The 23,949-nt window shown below is 38.4% G+C and overlaps 1 protein-coding gene across 1 annotated transcript; it reads left to right on the top strand.

Annotated features, from left to right (window-relative positions):
• The first annotated feature begins 335 nt into the window (after nucleotides 1–335).
• Nucleotides 336–20,053, top strand: UBC17 (ubiquitin-conjugating enzyme 17). Its single transcript, XM_077391166.1, has 6 exons — nucleotides 336–494; nucleotides 573–676; nucleotides 794–896; nucleotides 1,206–1,269; nucleotides 19,486–19,574; nucleotides 19,688–20,053. The coding sequence occupies exons 1-6, from the start codon at nucleotides 465–467 to the stop codon at nucleotides 19,781–19,783; spliced, it is 486 nt and encodes a 161-aa protein (XP_077247281.1). The 5' UTR covers nucleotides 336–464; the 3' UTR covers nucleotides 19,784–20,053.
• Nucleotides 20,054–23,949: the final 3,896 nt, after the last annotated feature.

The raw sequence follows: 23,949 nt of genomic DNA, 5'->3' as shown, positions 1-23,949 counted from the left end.
ATGGGCAGTGATAAATCAACTCCCCAATTGGATTAATCGACTCCCCATGTGTCTATCTCTCTCCTCTTTCTCTCTCTAACCTAGAGGAGAGAGAAATGGGGAGTCGATTTATCATTTTGGTGAGTCGATTTATCACTCCCCATTTCATATTCCTAAAAAGGCCCAGCCGTCTTCCATGCCTTTTGCAACCAAACAGATAATCAGCATTTTAAATACTAAAAAACAGTTAGTGAAAATATCAAAATATCGTTGTGCTGATATCATTTCCCAAGATACGAGGCTTCTGGTTTAAAATGACATATTAGTCATTTCCCATATACAAAGTTAAATAGACGAGAGGGGACAAAACGAATTGACGGTACTTACAGAAACAAAACATAAAATAACACCCTCCACCTCTCTCCCTCTCCATCTTCTTTTCCTTTGATTATTTTCCTTCTCTTTCTTTTTCTCACAGAAAAAAAATGACCAGCTCTTCCTCCCCTTCTCGCAAGGTATTCTTTTTCTTCTCTCTTTTTCTCTCTTATTTTGTTTTTTTTTCTTCAATCTCACTTTACTCATTTTTCCTTCAGGCTCTCAGCAAGATCGCATGCAACAGACTCCAAAAAGAACTCGTTGAATGGCAAGTCAATCCCCCTACTGGGTTCAAACATAAAGTCACAGATAATCTCCAAAGGTTAGGGTTATGATTTTCCCCCTTTTTCGTTTGATGTTTTCGGATTCCATTTTTTTCCTTTCTTTTTTCTTGATTTCTCATCTCATCTGGGTTTTGTTTTCTTTTCTTAAATTTAAGATGGATTGTTGAAGTTAATGGGGCTCCTGGGACTCTCTATTCCAACGAATCTTTCCAACTTCAAGTCGATTTTCCAGAGCATTACCCTATGGAAGCTCCACAGGTCAGATGCGTTTTTTTTTGTTTTTGGGTTTTTTTTTTGGAATTTGAAATGAAACTTTTGATTTTCTGGTCTTTTTTTACTTTTGTTGTTGGTGCAAAAATCCTACACTCTACTTTAATATAAGAGATGAAATATCCTTCAATTTGAAGGTTTTCTAATGGCAGTCCAATTTGATAAAAATGTGCCTCGAATTTGAGTAATTTGCGAACCGTGATTAAACTATTGTAGGTTCGAATGCCTTGTGAACAAGGACTTAATAATTTTGTTTGGTATTATGAGCAAGTGTGTTATTTTCTTTTGTTTGGGCAGGTTATTTTTCTCCACCCGGCACCTCTTCATCCTCACATTTACAGCAATGGACATATATGTTTAGGTAATTTTCGGATTTTTCTGCTTTTAAGGATCTTGTAGGATTGGTTTTCTTACTTTCTATGCACTTAATTTCTAATCTTGGATATTTATTTATGAGAGAAAATTAGAATGATATTGTGGTGTCACTTGTTTTTTCCTTTTTCTTTTATTTTGTTTATTTCATTCATATTATATTTCTTTTTTGATTCAGCGTTATCATGATTAGATGGATGGTTTCCCCTTTATCATCTCTACAATATCATTTTTCCTTGCACATATGTAATATATTTTTTAGGGCATTACTTTATTTTCTGACTTGTTCAGAACTTTGATCTTTTTCTTTATGGGTGGTTGAGTGAATGTAAATAGGCCTGGGTAAGTTGTGATTCCCTCATTTGATTGATGATTTTGTTTTGAAGTTTCACCTTTTCTGGTTTCATATGAGTGATTCTTTATTTCTTAGACTCTCCCTTTTAGTCTATATATTCTTGCCTTGTATGTATATCTTTGAAAGGACTTAGAATACGGGAGGAGCCTGCGAAATTGAGGTCTGCAAGACCTTAGAGAATAGGGCAGTGATAAATCGACCTGCATGTAGGGCAGTGCTTATATGTGTGTATATATATATATATATATATATATATAGAGAGAGAGAGAGAGAGAGAGAGAGAGAGAGAGAGAGAGAGAGAGAGAGAGAGAGAGAGAGATGGGGGTCGATTTATCACTGCCCTAAAGAATATTAGAGGTTATCAAATTTATCTTTAGGGCCTCCTTTACTTTCATTGCCGTCTTGTCATTAAAGTTTTATATACAACAAAAAAAATAATGTGAAAAAACTTTGGTAGTTTTTTTTTAAACGATAGAGATATTATTTAGGAAAATAGAAAAGAAACAACAACAACAATAAAAGAAAAAAAAACAACAGCAACAAGAAAAAATTGGTAGGTAATTTCGGTAACCATCCTTTCCAGGACCTCTTGGAGCCCACTCAAGTGTCAGAAAACACCATAAATACAATTGCTAATTATTGGTAATGGTCGGCCAGGAGTTTTTCAAAGCTTATATTTTTATTTTATTTCAGAGGGTTTTATTTTTTTACTATTTTTTTTGTTTTTCTTTGTTGAATGATGAGTTCAGAGGTTTTTACTTTATCCCGATTCTGCAATCATAAATACTAAGGGGCATTTGTTCAAAATGTTCATATTATTGGTGCTTTCTGATGCACTAAAACAGGAACTTTCCTATCCTTGTATTTCTTTTCTCATGTTACCATCATTGCGATTTCCAGTTCCTCATGATCCTTAATTTAGTTGTAGTTAAAAACTGAAAATATTAGAAGCAAAGTGAGGCATTTGAGCTTCCAGAAGGCTGGAGTTTAAGCACTGAGGCATGTCAGTGTAGCAATCTTGTTACTTAGGCATTTAAGTATGCTAGATGCACTCTTGGACAATTTTTTCGATGAGATGTTCGATTGGATGGGATTGTCGTCTTTTGAATTCAAGCACGCTCGGCGCTTGGCCAATAAGGTGGCCGATTCCCTGGCTAGAGAGGGGGTGTCTAAAGAGTCGTTGGCTCTGTTTGATTCTCTTTCTCCTTGATCCTTTCTCATTGTTTCGGTTTCTTCTTTCTTTTCTTGTTTGTCACTTTTGTACTTTGACCATCTCCGTCCTTTTTAGCAATAAATTGGCGATCATTAAAAAAAAAGTATGCTTGATGCACTAGAACTAAGTTTGTATAATTTTTCACTCTCTTGCAAACATAAACGGTGGGAAGTAATGATAAATATAATGTACCTTTAGTCAGATCGCTTATTAGAAATAGTGATATGACTATTACTTATAATTTATAAATATTTTTCATTAACTTACATGTGTAAGAGATGGAAATCATTGATACATGTATGTGGAAAATCTGACAGGTGAAATTCAACCTAATCACGTGCAAAGTAATCAAAAGGTAATAAAGTTGTGAACACACTAACAAGCACAAGATATACGTGATTCGGCAAACAGATCTTCCACTATAAGAAACAATACAAGGATTACATTGAAATTAAATCAAAACCTACAATTCTCTCCCCTCTCAACAAATATTTTTCACCTCTCTTCAATAGAGAAATACCAAGCAAAACCCCCTTCTTACCACAGGACTAAACCAAGAGAAAACTCTCTCTTACTGTCTTTTCAAATAGAAACTCTCATCTCTCACTGCTCCCTCTTGTCATTTTTTCTTCCATTTTCACTCAAGGTATAAGGATACCTTATATAGACTTAGGTCAGAACCCAAGTCTCTCTCTCTCTCTCTCTCTCCCCTAGTCTAACTAGGAAGGCTTCAATTCAAGAGAAACCCAACCTTACTTTTCTCTTTCTTTCTTAATAAAAATTAGGAAACCTATAAGAGAAACAATCATAATCAAGCTAGGATGGGCCACTCCATTTACCCTGAAACAAGACACCAAAACCCAACGATCTTTGTCTTGGTTTGTTTTCAAGCTTGTGAAGATTTTCTATTGGCATTTTCACTAGTCAATTATATCCTCAAATCACTATTGACCTTTTGAAGCACAACTACGCACAATCGAATCATCATGGTTTTGACTATTCCCGACTCAATTGTTGAATAACATGTATTAGGGGTACTTTAGTCATTACTTATAGTGTAGAGGGTATTGTAGTCATTGTACATTGTTGCCCTAGTTTGGGCCTATAAATACATCATTTACATGAGGAGCTCCCTAGTGGAGACTCTCCATCTCTCCATTCCTCTTCTTCTTCCTCTCTTCTCTAACCCTAACTCATTTCTAACATGGTATCAGAGCAAAGATCCTTGGGAAGAAAGAAGAGAAGAGTTCCATCCATCACGCGATTACCTCTTTCTATCTGTCGTCTTTGTGTGCATAGCGCTGTTGTGGTTTTTTCCCCCTTTTGTTTTCAGAAATCTCTCTCCTCCTAAATCCTCTCCCTAAATATCTCTCTCAAATCCATCTTTTTCTCTTTGTTTTCTCTATGCGCAAACTCTCACATGCTGTTTTATGTTGCCGTAACCCTTGATTTCTTTTCTTTCCTTATCCTTCTCCCTAAAATCTCACTCTTTTTCTTTCATTTCATCAAACTCATTTCATGTAAACCCATTTTGGGTTCTCCTCCACTCCAAATCTCTCTTTATTTTCTCTTTTCTATAGCTTTTTGGCCTTTGGCCTTTGTCTGCCTCATCTCATCTTCAAGGTGCAGTCCAAGTGTTTGATGAAATGTCTCAAAGGGGTTTTGCACCTTGCTTGTCTTCCTTTTGTGGCAAGTTGAAGGCCTTCAGTCTCAACTTGAGGGCGAGTGTTGTCTTGTATTGTTTCTTGTTGTTCTCTTGTGCTTGTCTTGTTGTTGTCTTCTTGTCTTCTCTTTTTTTTACAATGTCTTCTATGTATTATTTTTTATGTCTTTTATGTAGTTCTTCAAAGCACACACCAAGTTTTTGCTCATATGTTTAAGAGATGTGTAGTGCCTTGTTTGTCTTTGTTTATTTGTCTTCTTCAATGCGCACACCAAGTGTTCGATGAAATGTTCGAGAGAGGTGTGGTGCCTTGTTTGTCTTCGTTTTTCGTTGCAAATTGAAGGTATTCGACCTTCAACTTGAGGGGGAGTGTTGTCATGTTTTTCTTGGAGTTATTCATTTCTCTTGATGTTGCCTTTTTCTTCGTATTGTCTTTTTTTGGGGAGTGTTGTGATGTTGTTGTGTTGTCTTTTCTTGAGGGAGAGTGTTATCGTCTTGCCTTTATGATCTTCGTTCATCCCCTTGGAGGTTTTATCGTCTTCCTTATTGTCTTTTCTTGTCTTGTCCGAGCTCATGTAGTCTAGCCCGAGGGGAAGTGTTGTTGCGTTCTCCTTAGGTTCTTCGTCACGTGTCTTCTCTTTCATTTCTTCTCTTGGCGTAATTTTACGCATTAGTTTCCGGCTTTATGCCTTATCCTTCTTGTTGTCCGGCTTTATGCCTTATCCTTCTTGTTGTCCGGCTTTATGCCTTATCTCTTATAGGTGATAATTTCAGTTTTACCATCGACCTTATCTCTTGACGATGGTTTCCCCATTGTTGGGTTGGTTATCTTTTTCCTTCTTTTCCGGGCGATGGCTTCCATATCCATCGTGGGTCGGCTCTCTTGCAGTCGACGGTCTTTTCCCGTCGACCTCTCTTTTCCGGGCGATGGTGTCCCCATCGTTGGTCGGCTCTTTTTCAAGTAATGATGTTTATGCCGTCGACCTTGTCTCCAGACGATGGTTTCCCCATCGTTGGTTGGTTATCTTCTCCCTCATTTTCCGGGCGATGGCTTTCATATCCATCGTTGGTTGGCTCTCTTGCAGGCGACGGTCTTTTCCCGTTGACCTCCATTTTCCGTGCGATGGTGTCCCCATCGTTGGTCGGCTCTTTTCAGGCGACGATCTTTTCAGGCGACGATGTTCATACCGTCGACCTATTCTACAGACGATGGTGTCCCCATTGTTGGTTGGCTTATCTTTTCCCTCATTTTATTCTTGTCTTCATGCGAAGATGTTCATGGCATCGACCTAATATCCAAACGATGGTTTCCCCATCGTTGGTTGGTTATCATTTTTTCTCTCTATCCGTTCTCTCCAGGCGACGATTTTCCCGTCGACCTTGTCTCCAATGGTTTCCCCATCTGTTGTTGTCCTCTTCACTTGGCGTTGTGCTGCTTCGCCGGTGCTCCCTGTGCGCACCTTTGGTGTGCCCCTTTTGCTTACTGGATTGTAGTTGTTCCTGCTATGATGCCTCCATTGCTCATGATATGCGGATCTGTTCGCGGTGATCTCATTCATGGGGAAGGCCCTGTTTGATCACTCTCGCCGTTGTGCTACTTTAGGGGAGCTGCTCTTTTTGATGGCCATTGATCTTGATGCTGTTTATTGTGGTCACTGCTGTCCATTTTGTTATTATGCTTTTATTATGTATTCACCACACTAGCTTGAGGAGTTATACCAAGATGGATGTGTGTATGGGCTTATTTTACTTTTTTGATATATGGTCTTTTTATTGTGCTTTTTAATTGTTGTAGTTCTTTGTAGCAAGCTGGAGCTTTATAGTATATACACTCTAGCTTGAGGGGGAGTGTTGAATTACATGTATTAAGGGTAGTTTAGTCATTACTTATAGTGTAGAGGGTATTGTAGTCATTGTTGCCCTAGTTTGGGCCTATATATACATCATTTACATGAGGAGCTCCCTAGTGGAGACTCTCCATCTCTCCATTCCTCTTCTTCTTCCTCTCTTCTCTAACCCTAACTCATTTCTAACATCAATGAACATTTTCAATACATGTGTACCTTCGCTGAGTCAACTCTCCTAATCAACTTTGGAGATGGACGTTGATCCGTCTTTCCCTCCAGCAGGATCTAACCTCTCGCCATCGTCTGCACCCTGGAAACCTATCATATATGTCTCTGCTTTAACTGCAAACGAGACCTCATGCAAGGCCTTGCCACTCCGTGCACTCCACTTTCAGCTTACCATCGAGTTCATAAGAATACTTTTAGAAACCTTAACCCCCACCGACTCGCTTTGGACAATCCCATCTAATTTGACCATCACCCTTACAATGATAACACTGCATGTCACTACTGTCAATCCGGGATCTAGATCTGCCTTTCTCAAATTCCCATGTCAAAAGACCTTCCTTTTCGATTCTCCCCACAAATAGTCAATCCATGCTCTCGATCATCATCTTGATTAGGCTTCCTCATCTCATTTGTCAAAAGCACCTTCGTTTTCTTCCTTCATCTACTTGTAGAGCTGATCCACAAGCCCCCGTTGAGCACATTCATGAGTTCCAACAGATTTTCAGCTTCCTGCAACTTCAGCCCGTTCAGCTGCCACTTTAAATACAACCAGTTGGCTTAGTTTTTCACCATATAAGGTTTCTCCTACTTCCCCCATAATTTAGGTGGCATTTCTTCCTCCATAACATCAAATATAATGTTACGTACTAGGCATAATCAAATTATACTGACCACCCTTGACTCAATGTCCTCCGACTTCTCCGACTTCCCATCCTTTCCCTTCAATGACATAGCCATGACTTGTTGTACATAGATTTCCTTCATTCCTCTGCCAAATAGTGGAGCTTCCTTTTCCATTAAATTTCACAATCTCAAATTTCGAGGTTGAGCCCTTTTGTCGTCATTTCAAATCAGCCCATACGTCTAAACGGTATTGTAAATTTAGTCATCCCACAAAGCATTGCCTACCTATTAACCCCTTTTCTGGCCAGCAGGCCAGCTTCTGAGTTAGCCTCTCTCCCTGCATGGTAGCAACTGACTGGATTCATCTTTGCAGTATCACGAGCCTCTTCCAAAATATGAGTCAGTCTCCAAGGGATATCCTTCTTCAATCTCAACCATTAATCGCATTTGGGGCATCCACCTCAACTGTAAAAGGGTTAGAAAACTGTGCTTGTAGCGGCCCATGCCTTAGAGTAGACACTTTCATCTTTATTACATCATTTATCTCTGCTAGTCTAAAAAAGGTATACCGATATCACTCTCCCTCCATAGTCTAATGAATTACCTGGATCTGGATTTCCAAATATTGATTCGTTGAAGTTCAACTTTAACCGACATGAGGAGAAGGATCCATATGTGGCATGTTCCCTAGGACTGCATTATGCTTGTGATGAAGAAATCTTTCATCCTTTTGATTTCCTGTATTGAAACTCCTTTCAAGAACGCACCAATGATGCTCAAATAGTCACTAGATTTAGAATGTTCTGATGTAAGCAATTAAGTTGTCAATACCGTTTCCTTCGGTATTCCATTTTGGTAAGTGGAATGGGACTTCACAATGTTTCGGACAATGTTACGTTTTGGGGAAGATTCTATGATTAGATAATTTTTTAAATAATTAAAAATATTTTTTTTTAGAAAAATATAAAAAATCATTAAACCAACCAAATTTAACAAAATAACATATTTTATTACTTATAACATCAAATTTATTGCAATACACCAATGAAACTAGGAAAAATTAATCGTACAAAATGATTAGAAAAATTAATCATGCAAAATGCTAAGATAATGTGTAGAAGAAGTGAAGAAAATGGGGGCTTAGATGGGTTTCTATAGGATTTGTTTTGTTTGGGGAGGCATAATGATGAAAAATCCCCTTCAAATGGCTATAAAACAGTAAAAAAAGAACATAAAATAAGGGTAAAACAATAAAAAGCGAGAACTAGCCGTTTGGATTACAGTGGTACAACAGAAATTGGTTTTAACAAATTACACAGTTTCAGACGGAATAGGTCACATTTTCCCTATTTCGTCTGGATTACGGTGGTCGACTGAAATTGGACAAAACACACCATATCCAAACAAAATTCCGACCAATACGCTTCATTTTTTGTATTGGTTCCATTTTTCAAAATGAAATGAATTGTTTCATCCGATTTGGGCGAAACAAAATGGATTTCATTACTCAGGTAAGCAAAGTTCATGACGAAGATCATAATCCAGCAAAGATGATTCAAGAGACGAAGACGGTAGACCGAGATCCAACAGTAAGCTATAAGCGAACATACACATCATGCTCACATCAATCGTGGACCGTATTCTGTTCGTCACAAAAATGTGCAAGCTGGGTCATTATGATTTATGGAGATTTTTAGTTATTTTTGGACAGCTTAATTAGGTTCTTGTTGGCCCTATGCTAACATAATGAGAATAGTGTTTTTAGGACAACATCATGTAAGGCACTTTCTATTTTTATTCTGGGATGCTCTAAAATAAATTAGATCTAAGGGTTGAAATTGATCTTATACCAATAGTTAAGATTACATTAGGGTTTTAGGTGTTTTGGGCTCAGATATATGATATTTAATGTAGTTTTCAAGAGGTTAATGAATATTTATGAGTTTATTCTTTAGGGTTTTGGGTTTTACCATACTATGATCATGTTATAATCAAATCTATTGTCATTTTATCTCTCTCCGACATTGTTTGTGAATCTATTAGATTATTTGTGTGACTATTTACTTCTCTAGGAATTTTTCTACTTTTCATAGATTCTTAATAGATTTACTAGCATCAATTCTCTTGGAGGCTCTTCACTCCTTTTCTTTTACATTCGAGATCTTGCTAATCCTCTCTTTCCCATTATCCAAATAGTAATAATTAAGCTCAACTTCCATAAGGTTCTCTTCTCGTCAACAACCAAGGAGCAAAAGCCCCAATTTCTACCAACTCTAGGAAATGGACTTAGACATAGATCAACAACACTTAATAAAACTAGAATGGTAGTCTGTAACCTTGATTCCACCTTGCAGTGAGCCGTGAGCCTACAGATGGCTAATTGATTCCTTCGCATTATGGCACATGACACATGTGTTAGGCAGTCTCCATCACTTATGTATGTCCGTAATGAGATGGTCAATGGTCAAACTGTTATGCAACATAGTTTTTCAACAGGAAGTGATAATCCTTAGTGGTGTAGAGTTTATTCAAGGTTTTAAATTTCGGTTTTGCTTTTGTTTTCGGTTGCGCCAGAAACAGAAACTTCTCGTTTTCGGTTGGAAATTTAGGTAGAAATCCTATAAAATCAAGGAAATAAAAGTAAGCATATGCAAATGTTGGAATTTAAAAATGAAACTTCAGGAAATGCTAGAATAAGCACAAATGCACACTTAGATACCATCGCATAAGCAAGACAGACATCCATAATTTTTTCAAAACATTGAACACCTAGTGACATGTACTGTCGCACAATGTAGTACATATCGAAGTTCAAATGTAATTTATATAAATATTTTTTACATAATACATGCCTCACATATCTTTTTTTTATATTATGATTCTTTTCTATTCAAATCGGTGCAAACTAAAAGCATAACCAGAAACATTTCTCACACTAGAAGCATACATAGTTGGAACAAACTAAAGCATAGACACTTGATTCTCGATCTTATGCTCATGATCCGTCAATAGATCCTGCATTTTTGCATGCAATTCATATAAATATAATTATTTTTTTAAGTATAATATAATTATAATTATCTAATATATACGATTTTATGCCATTCAAACACACACACACACACACACACACACACACACACACATATATATATATATATATATATATATATGAGGAAATGGTTTGTGAGTAGTTGCTCAGATAAGCTTATCTGAGCAGAGCTCACAAACAAACCATGGGGGGGCCACATTTTTGGGGGGATCCAAAGCATTCATTTGGAAGGCCCTTCCATGGATAGCGTGTGTACCAAAAATCAGCCCTATAGGATCATCCTAACCCTTTCATTTGTGGAGGGGAAAAATAAGCAGAAACATGGACACACAGTGTCTGCCCATTTCCCCCTTGACCTTTGATTGGGTTAGAATGATCCTATAGGGCTGAATTTTGGTACACACCCTATCCATGCAAGGTCCTTCAAAATTAATGCTTTGGATCCCCCCAAAAATGTCCCCCCCCCCCCCCCCCCCCCACACACACACACACACAAATTGTTTCTGAGCTCTGTCACTATTACACTTACGCTTTTGGGTTATGTATTTTGGTCGTTTCGATTTCGCTGGGGATGGAAACGGAAACATTTTGGTTGTTTCATGTCTTTTTCGGTGGAAATTTAAAACCATCAGTATACTCCATGTACTAGTTATGAGGGTCAACTTGCTACAAGGATAGAAAAGGCTTATGTAGAAAAATTTTATGGAAAAATCTCAGTTCCACACTATTTTTAGATTCTTCTATCATTGTCGTCCCTCTTGATATACGTTCTCTCTAGTTGTCTTGTAAATGGTGCCAGTAGTCCTGTCTCCCTCCATGAAATTATCAAGGAAAGAGGGCTTCCAAGATCATCCCAACTCACCCCTCATAAAATTCTCCACAATTGTGTCCCACTAAGTAATTGCAAGATGGAACAATCCCATGGACCTCTTGCCCTACTTGGATTCCATCTAGCCCACTCCCTGTACTTGCTTGAAATAACTTATCGCCAAAGACTACCCTCCTCCCCAAATCTCCATAACCATTTCCTTATAGGTGCTTGGTTCATAATCCTCAGCGATATTACATTCCTCCTCTCCAAATCTTCGTAACCATTTCCTTATAAGGGCTTGGTTCATAATCATCAGATATCTCATCCCTATTTCTCTATTTCTTTTTGGTTTTGTGTATTGCCTCACATGCTATTGTCCTGTACAAAGTTCTTTTGCAATTGGTACAAGAGGTCAACAAAGCCTATCAGACATTGAGAAAGAGACAAAGCAAATCAACAAATTTGCTGAAGTGGGTTTGATTAGTGCACTCTTACCTCTAGGGATAACATACAATTTTTCGCGCTGCAAGCTTCTTTTCAAATCTTTCCACAATGGGGTCCTTTATGCTCTGTTTGGTTGCTCGGGATGGCTCGGAAAGTAGTGGAATATGAAGTCAAAGGGAGTCAAACGGGAGGAGACAAGCATTTTGATTTGTCTAGAATTACCCCGGAGAATAGTGAAGCAGTGTTTGGTTGCATGGCATATCCTCGGAAAGTGTGAGAATAAGTAGGGGTGTCATTACCAATATAAGGATAGAGGAAAGAGAGAGAAAGAGAGAGCATCATTCCCTAGAGGATTTGCTTTTAGAGGGGACAAGGAATCCACATCATCACACAAGTAATTATTACATGGGAGAAATCCAAGGTCCAATGCTATTTTGGCAACCAAACATGGAATGGCATGCCAAATCCCAACCAAATTCCGACGGCTGCCGAGCTTTTGTGCAACCAAACGAAGCATTAGAGTAGCATGTTTGCCTATGCGTAAAGGTAGGCACAAAGAAGTACATGGGAGATCTTAGCTTCTGCATCTAATTACTTGACCTTTGTTTTGTTTTTGTTTTTTTTGGAATGACAACTTTTATTAAATGAGGGGCAAGCCTGAAAGGTGACCGAGATGGCCAGACAAGCCAATAAAAACGAAAGAAAACAAGAAGTTGAAAAAAGATACAGATAACCAAAATCATGGAGGAAGAAAGTCGAAAATCTCCAATCCCATCCTAGAACTGCCTGATCGGACTAAACGATCTGCCTTGCTATTTGCAGATCTCTACACGTGCTAGAAACAAAACACAAGGCCGTCTATCTGCTCATGCATTTTTTGGATCGCATCAGCACATCTCCAATGGTAAGAGATCTCCTTACTCATCCATCAAAATCACGTTAAGCGAACTACTCTCAACTATTAAGCAGTCTAAGTCACAAGGCTCAACTAGTCGAATGCTGGAAAAGAGGCATGCACTTCTGCATTAATTGCATCTGCATGTCCTAAAGAACCAGCATAGGCCCCACCTGATAGCTCCGTTTGACTCAAGGAGGCCCCCGATATCCCCTAATAATTTGGGACTTCCTAAGCTCGAACAGTCAAAGTTAAGCTTGACAAGTCCAATGGGGTTGGTGGGAATATCACCTAGGCTAGAAGGTACTAGAAGAAATCTTGCTTCTACACACCTTGTCCCAAGCTCTCCTTATATAGCAATCTAAAAAGGCCCTGAAATGGGAAAAGGACAATGGCCCACCGTATGATTTTGGAGAGAATGTTTTGGTTCATTAGGTTCCTTTCTTTGGAGATAACCTCCAAAGACTATTGTTTCTTTCCTTCCAAATAACCCACAAAATAAATGCCGAGGCCAAACTGTATAAAATTTGCTCCGTTATTGGCCAAAGGGAGAAGGACCAGCCTACGGACAAGTATTCCAGTGGAGTTGTTTACTTTTCTCTAGATTTTGGTTTACTTTTTCTATCTCCTTTCTTATTCTTCATCTGACCTCCTCGGTCGATGTTGTACATTCTTTCTCTCTTATCAATGAATTATTTCCATTTTAAAAAAAGGAACAAATTTTCGATGTGCTCTGGAAAACCCCTGAGACATTGAAAATCTGAAGAACAAAAGACCAAGTTCCTCTGGCAAACCTGCAATGAATGATAATATGGTCAACGGTTTCTTCTGCCTCAAGACATAAGGTGTAATGGTTGATAATAATTGTCCTCCAGCTCTAGAGATGATTCATCGTTAGGATTTTATCAAGACACACCGTCCAAGCAAACTCAGACTCTAGATGACTCTAGGTGGGGCGGGAATGTTCCAAGCTATGCTTGTAAGTGAGAAAGTCGAGCAAGGCCTTAGACGTCAATAAAAAGATCGAACAGTAAAAGCACTGGTAGCATCCCATACCCAAAGTCCCTCATCCTCACCATGCGACTTAATAAAAATGGCATCCAGCATGCTTAACACACTAGCCATCCTGTTAATCTCTCTTCTAAAGTAATAATATCTACGAAAATCGATCTTCCAACTGACAGCTCAGCATATAGCCTTTTCCCTGAGCGCTCACGCTCCTTCGTTGTTATTAACTAATCTCGGAACTTCATTTTGAGAGCTTCCTCACCACAACGGATGTCGTCCCAAAATTTGATTATGTTTCCCTTACTATCTCTGTAGCAAGTCTCTCAAGAATAAGGGCAATCACTTTATAATATTCCTCCAGATGGTAATTCCCCTTTGCCTGTAATGGCCAATCGGATTCCATTCCCCAAAAACGTTCTCCAATTTTTCACCCATTAACGACCTTCAAAGAGGATACATGTCCTATCGGAAGTCTGAACCTCCATACACATTTACCCAGCAGAGCTCTATTCATAGCTTTGATTCTCTTGATCCCCAACCCCTCATCTTTTATGGGTTGGCAAACATTGGACCATCTTACCAAATGAAACTTTCTTTTGCTCTTAGTCCCACCACTGCAATTTAAAAAAAAAAAAAGAGTCTTTGAACTAATACCGTTAGTTGAGCACCACTTTCGGTTTCTTGGCTTGATGGATGGGCTACAGAAAATAACCATGATATTCCAGTACTGCAATTGCAATTAGATTTAACCTGATACGACTTCGTAACAGTTTACCACTTTTAGGTTAGTGGCTTGCTCGATGGATGATCCATTAAAATAATTGTGTCATCGGCTTATTCGAAGTGTGATTTTCAAGTGTGTTTAATCCACCCTAAATCTAGAATAAGCCCGTCACTATTTGCCTTACCAATTGACTTGATGTTGCACTAATTATCATGAAAAGAAGGGAGAGGAGATCACCCTATCTCAATCCACTTGATCTTCTAAAAAATGCATTTAGCTGAGTTGTTTCTTAAGATGGAGAACAATGCTGAGTAAATGCATTCCTTTATCCAACTCCCTCACTTCGGTACAAAGCCTGTTGTCATCATCATGTGATCGAAAAAAACCCTAATCTACTCTGTCATGCGCCTTTCCATATATATTTTTGTTGAGATATAAATTTTATAAGAAAAGGAAGAAAGTAAAAACCCCTAGTAAAAAGAAAATTGGTTGATCTAATTTAAAAAGGTGATTCTTAAATTTAATGAAAAGTAGAAAAGAGGAAACTAAAATAAAAAAAACTTGTCTTTAAAAAAAAAATTATAAAAAAGGGAAATGTGGTTGCAAAAACCTATGACTAAAGTTACTAATAGGAATTCCTAAATATAAGAAGTAAAAAGTTTTAAAGAAACTCTCGCAAGGGAAGAAAATGAGTTGTCTCCATCTCAAAAAACAGGAAAGTTGCATAACTTCTCATGAAGGAGAAAATTGAGAGACATGGAGCCAAAAGTAAAGAGTTGATGGGAATTGGACCTTTTAGAGAAAGACTAAGCTCAAGGAGGAGAGAAGAAAAGGAAAGGTGAGAAAGGTCTTGACTAATATCTTTCTTTTATTTTTGCCATTTTCTTATGTAGAGACTCTTCTCCTCCAGGAGAAGAAGAAAACTGATTTCCTCCTAGAAGAAGAAATCCTTGGAGACATCTCTTCTCAGGGAGTTCCAAGAAGAGAAATGGCTTCCTCCAGAGGGAAGATATCCTTGAAAACTTCTCTAACTCGAGAGTTCGAAAAAGAAAACAGACCTCCTCTGGGAAGAAGATATACTTGAAGAGTTCTCTCCTCTAGGAGATCCGAGAAGAAAAAGGACTTCCTCCAGGAAGAATACATCCTTCTCAAAATTGCAGGAAGATGTATATTGACGGATGAAATAGCCTGTATGAGAAAAAAGAAAAAACCAAATCATCGATTTTCTGATTAATACTCTTCTGATTAATACTCTTCTAAAGTTGAGAATTGAAAAGCTAATCAATTTACTGGTTATGACACCGACAATCTGCAAATCATGGCATCATTCCTTTTCTAGATAGCCTCCTCAATGGATTTTGTCGTAGATTTTCTTATCAATCTTGGACTCGTTCTTGTGGATCTTTGGGCTCTCATCTCTACAAAACAGAAAAAACTGATCACGTTGCAGACCACCATACCTTTTGACTTTCAAATTATCATGCCATGCCATCATATGTGCGAATGATCTCACGGTAGAAGTCCAGATCACTACGGTAAACATGCAATTGGTAGTAACCATCGATCTCCAAATTGTATCTACGGTAAACTATTAAACATGCAATTGGTAGCACCCATCGATCCACATGTCATCACAGCCATTGATATAGAGATCCTAAAGATGTATTAACAAAGATTCTCCTCCTAAGAGAAATATGAAGATTCTTCTTTTGCAAGGACTGTAAGAAGACATGTTATCAAAATGACTCAATGAAGTTCTTCAGGGAAGACCTTTTGACAAAAATAGAGTCAAGAATCAAGATAGTTAATACGAACCAATAGAGATTTTCCTCGACGATAATTCTCATACCAAAAGAGTCAAAAAATAAAAGTTGGAAGTGTTTGGTCCCCCCCCCACCACCCCCCCGGCGCCCCACACACACACACACACACAGAGAGAGAGAGAGAGAGAGAGAGAGAGAGAGAGAGAGAGAGAGAGAGAGAGAAGCAATTTAATAAAATTTGTTCGCAGAAGAAGAAATTTGATCTCAACGCCTTTTATTTGTGATTTTTCATTTCATGCATAAAATTTGTTGCAATTTTACATAAGAATTCACCTCTATTCAACTTGTGATGAGAGTATATGCACTCCTAAACAATGAGAATACTGTCCAAGATTTGGAGTTTGCGTACGTGTGCAGCTTATGGGCTGGAGACAACACTTTCCAAAGTTTCATTGTTCTCAAACTAAACTTCTAAAAGTTTGACTAGTACCGATGATGATGGCACTTGAAGATTCAAATTCAAGAGTGAATTTCCTCTAACTTGGGGAGAGCTGGGTAAATAACGACCACAACCTTACCCCATTTCAAAAAATAAAAACAAAGATCAGAAACGTACCATATTCTAGACTTCTAGTAAAGAAAGTTTCAAAGTAGAGGGTTGATCAAGAACCAACCATGGGCCCCAATGTGCCTTATAGAGCTCTGTTTGACTAATACTGACTGCGTGAGGCATTATGATTATGCTGTTTTTAGCGCATGTTATTTAGTTATTGGATCTGGAGAGCAATCTGCGGGCTTCTCATTCTTTCGGTTTAGGGATTAGGTTTAGAATTCGAGTAGGCAATAGATTAAGGTTCTGGAAGGGACATGATGCGTGGTTCTAGAATCTAGTCCCATGAAGCCCTCCTTTCCTTTGTTATTCATGATGGCTTGGAATAAGCAGGTCACCGCCAAGATATTACCTTGAGAAAGGAGGGGAAAGGATTGCTTAGATTATCGTTTTCCATAAAACCGTAAGGATGCCTGACGTTGTTAAATAAGGTATATGTTTATAGGTCTGGCATGGACCATAGAATTTGGACAGGTGCCGTGATGGAGTCTTATTTGTAAGCCGTTCCATAGGATGTTGGTGGGAGGAAGTGAGTTACACCCACAAGTAGGATTTGGTCCTTCCTGGGGTCCGCCCAGAGTAGTCTCTTTCTGTTTGATTGCAGGTCTGGACAAAAGTCCTTAGTGAACCCCCATCCATCGTAGAGTGAGTATTTCTAACACGTGCCTCGTGTTGTGGTGCTTCCAAGACAGTTGATCATCTTCTGCTGTTCTGTCTGTTTTCTACTAAGCGTTTATATTTTCCTTCTCTTTGGCGTTTGCCGGCCTATTCTAGCTTTGAACGATGCTTTTATTGGTGCCTCATTAATTGATTCTTTTCCAACAAGAGGAACGATTCTTTGGAAGCTTAGCTTTCTGGCCACTTGGTCATTTGGAAAGAATACAACAAAAGATTCGTTCATGGCAATTGTTGTTCCGTTGCTGTAACCAAGAAAAAGATTCCTGGATAAATTAGTTTGCGGGCTACGGTGAAGTATTTAGAGACTTTACGGAAAATGCTCTCAACAGGTGCTGAGATGTGATAATGAGAAGCAAAGAATCACGCTCAAAACTGTTTGGTGTCATGACACTATCAACTACCTTCGCTCACTCACTCACTCTCTCTCTCTCTCTCTCTCTCTCTCTCTCTCTCTCTCTTATGTGTGTGTGTATCTGTGCGTGCGGGCAGGGGCGTGCGTGCGTGCGTGTGGTTCTTTCTTTGGCATGTGTGTGGTTCTTTCTTTGGCAAACTCCGGTCCAATGGGAATTCTGGGTGTTCTCCACGATGATGATCGCAATGCGTTAATAAGGCGGACACACTCAGGGCCCGTTGGGAGTCAAAGATTCAACCAATTTGAGCTTCTTGCCTCCAAGGACTGAAGCTGTGCAAACCTACCTCAGCCCCACTAATTGGGAGTGACTGTCAGAACATGATCAGATGGGCTTCAAGAATAGGTGATAACTTGGAGGGTTTCTTACCCAATTGAGGAGATCATAGATATTTATTCCTCTATTTGTGTTCCCTTTTTCTGTGTGTTCTGAGTGGTCAATGATGTTGCTGGTTTTCTAGGATTTAAGTTAATTGAAGGAATAAAGTTGATGTTATGCCAGTGGTTGCTTTCTTTTTTGCTTTGGATTGATCAGATTTTTGGTCGTCTAATCTCACTCGTTATATTTTTGTACAATTCAATAGGTTTGTTTTTGTGATTGTTGGATTGTCTAGCAGGTTTTGACCATTGGTTTGTTAGTTAATTAATTGCATAAATAGTTGTAGCTGAACTGTTGCAAGTAAAAGTAGGGGACAAGTCAGCAAAAACATTAAAGCTTGGAGCCAACATATTTTGGGTGGTCTGAAGATTACATCACCCGTTTATCTTCCTGTTTTTTATGTACAAAATATATTATGGAGTGGCAGTGTACAGAGCATAAACAAAACATTTCAAAAACCACGATCAAGACGCAATTACCACAACTGAGTTGGATCTAGCCTGCTTTGATACCTTGATGAATCATGAGATAAGAACAAATAATTTATATTAGCAAATAGCTGGGGCATTTATTATTTTGTTATAGCCCTCCCGATGCCCTATCTTAAATTCTTAACTGAGTGGAGATAGTAGAGGATGTTTGCCTTTTGCACAGATAGGAGTCTTGGGCTACTTCATACGACTATGGATGTATGGTTGTTTGAGAATATATATATATATATATATATATATATATATATATATATATATATGAGGAAAATGATTGTGAGCTTGAAGCTCATATTGCTTATATGAGCTTGAGGGCCCAAACACATGTGGGCACACATTGTTAGGATGATCTAAAGCATTCATTTGAAAGGCCCTTACATAGATAGCATGTGTATAAAAAATCAGCTCCATAGGATCATCCTAACCCATCCAAAAGTGGAGGGCAAAATGGACAGACAATGTTTGCCACAAATCTGCCCATTTTTGCCCTCTGCTTTTGGACGGGTTAGGATGATCCAATGGAGCTGATTTTTGGTACACACCCTATCTATGATGGGGCCTTGCAAATGAATGGTTTGGATCACCACAAAAAATGTGGGACCCATGTGTTTGGGCCCTCAAGCTCATATAAGCTATATGAGCTTCAAGCTCACAATCATTTTCCTCATATATGTATGTATATATATATATATATATATATATATATATATATATATATATATATAGAGAGAGAGAGAGAGAGAGAGAGAGAGAGAGAGAGAGAGAGAGAGAGAGGAATGCTAGACTGAAGGGCACCTTTGCAAAAAATGGAGATGAAAGGGCGTCCCCATTTGGTGCATGTCATCAAAGTGCATTAATAATGGCTGAAAAGTCAAATAGGATGGTGATGTGCAACCAATGGGGGTGCCCTTTCACCTCCTTGTTTGCAAGGGCTCCCCTGAGTTTAGCATTCCTCACACACACACGAAATCTTTCTTCTTCCACTAATTGACATCTTATTTGTCTGGCTAGCAGATATTTTATATGATTCATGGTCCCCAGCGATGACTGTGAGTTCTATCTGTATCAGTATTCTCTCCATGCTATCAAGCTCGACAGCGAAGGTTGTAATCCAGTGCCTTTCTCTTTACTAAAAGTTTCATTATTTAAACTTCATTCTAGTCAATACATCTGAAACTTGGTGATCTCTTCTAACAATTTGTGGCTTTAAATTCAGCAACGCCCTGCAGATAATGATCGTTATGTGAAGAACTGTAGGAATGGCCGGTCTCCCAAGGAAACCAGATGGTGGTTCCACGACGACAAAGTGTAAAGTGGATGAGACTTCTAGAGTATGTATCATTGTAAGCATTCCAATTCCTTAACATATGGAGTTGCGATTCGGAGCAAATGTATGAGCATGCCTAGTGTAAATGTGCATGCCTGGTGTTTGTAAAGGAATAGTAGTTGTTGTATCTTGCTATATAAGAATCCCCAGTCAGTCTGGAACTTGGTAAGGTACATTTGTGCTTTTAAACTTGTAATATGATGAAATTCTCACTGTTTTCTTAGGTGCCTATCTTGAAATCTCCTTTGTTCCCCATGTTATCTCTTCAAAATGGTGTCTTGATATTGTGTTACTTGTGTGCTCCGTTCGTCTCTATTTTCTAAATGGCGAGGTAAAAAAAACACTTCAATAAAGCAAAACCCTGCTCAGGCTGGACCTCATTAACCTATTAGGAGACTTTTTGTAATACCATGAGTGATGTTATCATCACATATAACGTGAAGCATGTCTTCATTAACACATATTATACTCAACCATCATATTCATTCTCATGTTATGAAAGATAAATTACATCTACTCTACCTTTGTTTTCATACTTCCATCTCCAACATACTTTCCACAATCTAATGGCCGGAATAGCTGTTCCCACTGAGTCTGTTGAATTGTTGATCATCACAACTTACATATAGTAAAACGTGATTGGTAAGTCTATTTTTGGGGCCTATCAAGTGTTAGGAATAAATTTTCTTATTTAGATGCTTTCCTTATTTATGTTATTTCTATCTTATATTAGGTTTTTCTTTTTCATATTCTGCTAATATATGTTTCCTTATTTTGCTTTCCCTAATTTCTATATAATGTAGATGCCGTATGGCTTTTGGGCAATGAATAATCACAATTAGTGCAATGAGCATAATGGAGGCCAAGTTTCCTCGAATTAACTCATTAGAGGCCTGAGTTTCCTCGAATTAACTCAATATTTCCCTTTTTCTATCATCTTCTTCCCTATTTTCTTTTATGATAGAACAGTGTTCTATCAAGTTGGTATCAGAGCGGTTTATTGGTGGATGCCTCTTACTCGTTGTCAAAAGAACGAGATTGGTATCAAGGATTTGAAGGCTTCCATGCCTACCGGGACCAAGAATGGTTCGTCATCAGAAGAACAATCATTGGAAGCAAAGTTGGAAGCGAAGTTGGATGCAAAGATCGATTCGAGATTCCAAGCTTTCGAAGCAAAGTTGGATGCAAAGATTGATTCGAGATTCCAAGCTTTCGAAGAGAAAATAATGAAGATGTTTAGAGAATTTCTTTATCAAAATCTCAATCTTCCTCAGGTGATGGCACCGTCACCTGGCGTGAAGTTAGGAGAGCCTCTAAGTGAAGAGTTCAGCGAGAGCACCGTCGAGAAAGTATACACAATAAAAAAGAAAAGACAAAACAGAAAAAGAGAAAGAAATCAGATTCAAATAAAGGCGAAAAAACGACAAAAAGAAAGTGGTCAATTATTATCAGTGTTGTAGAGTCCGAAAAAGTCGACGCCGAAAAATTTGTCGCTTCTCTCAACCTTTCCAACGCCAAAGAAAAGATCTTCACCTGAAACCATCCGTGAATAAATCTAAAAAAATACATCAAAGAAGCTTTGATGAACGACGTGATGGGATCGGTTTGCAATTGGAGTGGCCTCAACCCTTGATGATGGTCACTAATTACAAGACAAAGAAAGGCAAGAAGGAGGGAGCAAGAAGAAAGAAAAGGAGAAAAGAGAAGAAATTTGGAAAGTCCACAAGATCAATCTCCAACCTTGGGGACAAGGTTGAAATCAAGAGCGGGGGATGTTAGGAATAAATTTTCTTATTTAGATGCTTTCCTTATTTATGTTATTTCTATCTTATATTAGGTTTCCTTATTTTCTTTTGGGCAATGATAAATTCGCACCCGCTGCTGTACGCAAACGCACCCCTTATACCATGATTTGACGTGAACAGTGCTCAACTTTAACGCTTTTTGACGTCAAATCACATTATAAGGGGTGCGTATGCGTACTCCAAGAGGTGCGAATTTATCATTACCCTTTTCTTTTTCATATTCTGCTAATATATGTTTTCTTATTTTGCTTTCCCTAATTTCTATATAATGTAGATGCCGTATGGCTTTTGGGCAATGAATAATCACAATTAGTGCAATTACCATAATGGAGGCCGAGTTTCCTCGAATTAACTCATTAAAGGCTTCAGTTTCCTCGAATTAACTCAATATTTTCCTTTTTCTATCATCTTCTTCCCTATCTTCTTTTATGATAGAACGGTGTTCTATCAAGTGATTACCACCCAAGATAGACCTGATCTTGTGCCTGAATCTACTATTGTGCATAAGGTTCAGTACAAACAAGGTGCTACCAACTTCCGTGAATGTCGAATAAGTGAACATGATAATCGAGGTGGTGAAACATATCTTGACCGAGATCAAAATTTTCCTCAGATTAAAATCGAGTTTCGGTGGTGGGATGGTAGCTATCCGATTCGATGGGTGTCTCGAGCGGAGCGATATTTTCGATTCCATCAGACGACGGAGGATCTCAGGGTCGCAATCGCTTCTATCAATCTCGACGGAGATGCTACTCAATGGTATGATTGGTTTGAAGCAACTTGTCATGGAACTCCTACTTGGAAGAAATTCGTAGATGGTCTATTAGTTCGTTTTGGCCCATCTGGATATGAAGATGTCCATGGTGAGCTAGTAAAAATAGAGCAAACGACAACTGTCTTAGAGTATCAAGGTCGCTTCGAACAACTCTCAAGGCGAGCCAGAGACTGGTTAGAGCCACAGTTGGTCGGGACGTTTGTAGCAGGATTTCGTTCAGACATTAGGCGGGAAGTTAAAATGTATCGTCCTCGTACGATGACGACGGCTATCTCTTATGCGCGATTGCAGGAGGAAAGACTAAATGAAAATAGTCGACGTTCGTATGACGGCTTCGAGAAGGTCCAATTGATTCAACGGGTCACAATATGCATGTGAAGCGATTGACGGAAGGGGAACTCAAGCACCAAACGACTAAGGGGTTATGTCGGCACTGCGATGAGAAGTGGCGTAAGGGTCATCGTTGTGGACAAAAAAGGTTCTTGATGATCGATCCAGCTAGCTATTCCGACGACGATGATGACGATAATCAACCTTGAGGACAAGGTTGAAATTAAAGGCGGGGGAATGATAGAATCACTTTTCCTAATTTAGATTTTTTCTTTATTTAAGCTATTGCTATATTAGAGTAGGGTTTTCTTATTTCCTTTTTCGTATTATGCTGATTTCTATTTCCTTATTTTGCTTCCCCTAATTTCTATATAATGTAGATGCTGTATGGCTATTAAGCAAGAAATAAAATCACTTTAAGTGCTTGGCACGTGGGAGGTCGAGTTTCCTCGAATTAACTCATTGGAGGCCTGAGTTTCCTCGAATTAGCTCACTTTCTTCTCTCTTTTCCTCTCAATCTATCAATATTCTTTTTTATTTTCTGTTTGATAGAACGGTGTTCTATTACTTCCCCCTTCCATTATTCTTTGTTGTTGGAAGTTTTGGCAACTTGGTTGGTTTTTGTTAATGTAATTTTCAATAACCAACGTTGATTATTGGACTCAAAATTACTTGTTTTGGATTTTGATTCAAATATTCAATCAATTCTCAATAAATAAACAAACTAGGCCTGAACGTTTTTTGAGTCCAATAATCAATTTTGGACTCACAATCTATTCTTAAAATCTAAAATAGACGGCCTTAACAATTGGGTGATTTGATCTTGATCCTTAAGCTCCAACTCAAAAATGATGTAACATGAAGAATTCTTGCCAAAATTGACTTGTGAAAGATGGATGTCTGTATCCGATGGAGTCCTATCATTTCATCGAACAGATATAGATTGAGGGTTTTTTATAGAGATATTTTGGACCCCACTTCAACCGGCACAATTCAATTTATATTTCCGCCCGTTTTTTATTTGGGACAGCCGCCTCTAGTATTTATGGCTTCTCTTTTACACTAGAGGGGGCTGTCCCAAGCAAAAAAAGGGAGTGAATATATCATTTCGCTTCTTTAATACCCACTTTTTTATTTTATTTTTAGCACTACACATATTGCTTGATCCTACAAGTCTAGTCTATTATAATTGATCCTACATAGATCGGATGATCCTAACCCTTGATCCATAAAGCCTTATT

Source organism: Tasmannia lanceolata, unplaced genomic scaffold (assembly GCF_043159265.1).
Source record: "Tasmannia lanceolata isolate RefF3 unplaced genomic scaffold, GAP_Taslan_0.1 ptg000012l, whole genome shotgun sequence".
NCBI lineage: Eukaryota > Viridiplantae > Streptophyta > Magnoliopsida > Canellales > Winteraceae > Tasmannia > Tasmannia lanceolata.
This window is presented reverse-complemented; position numbering and strand designations above follow the sequence as displayed.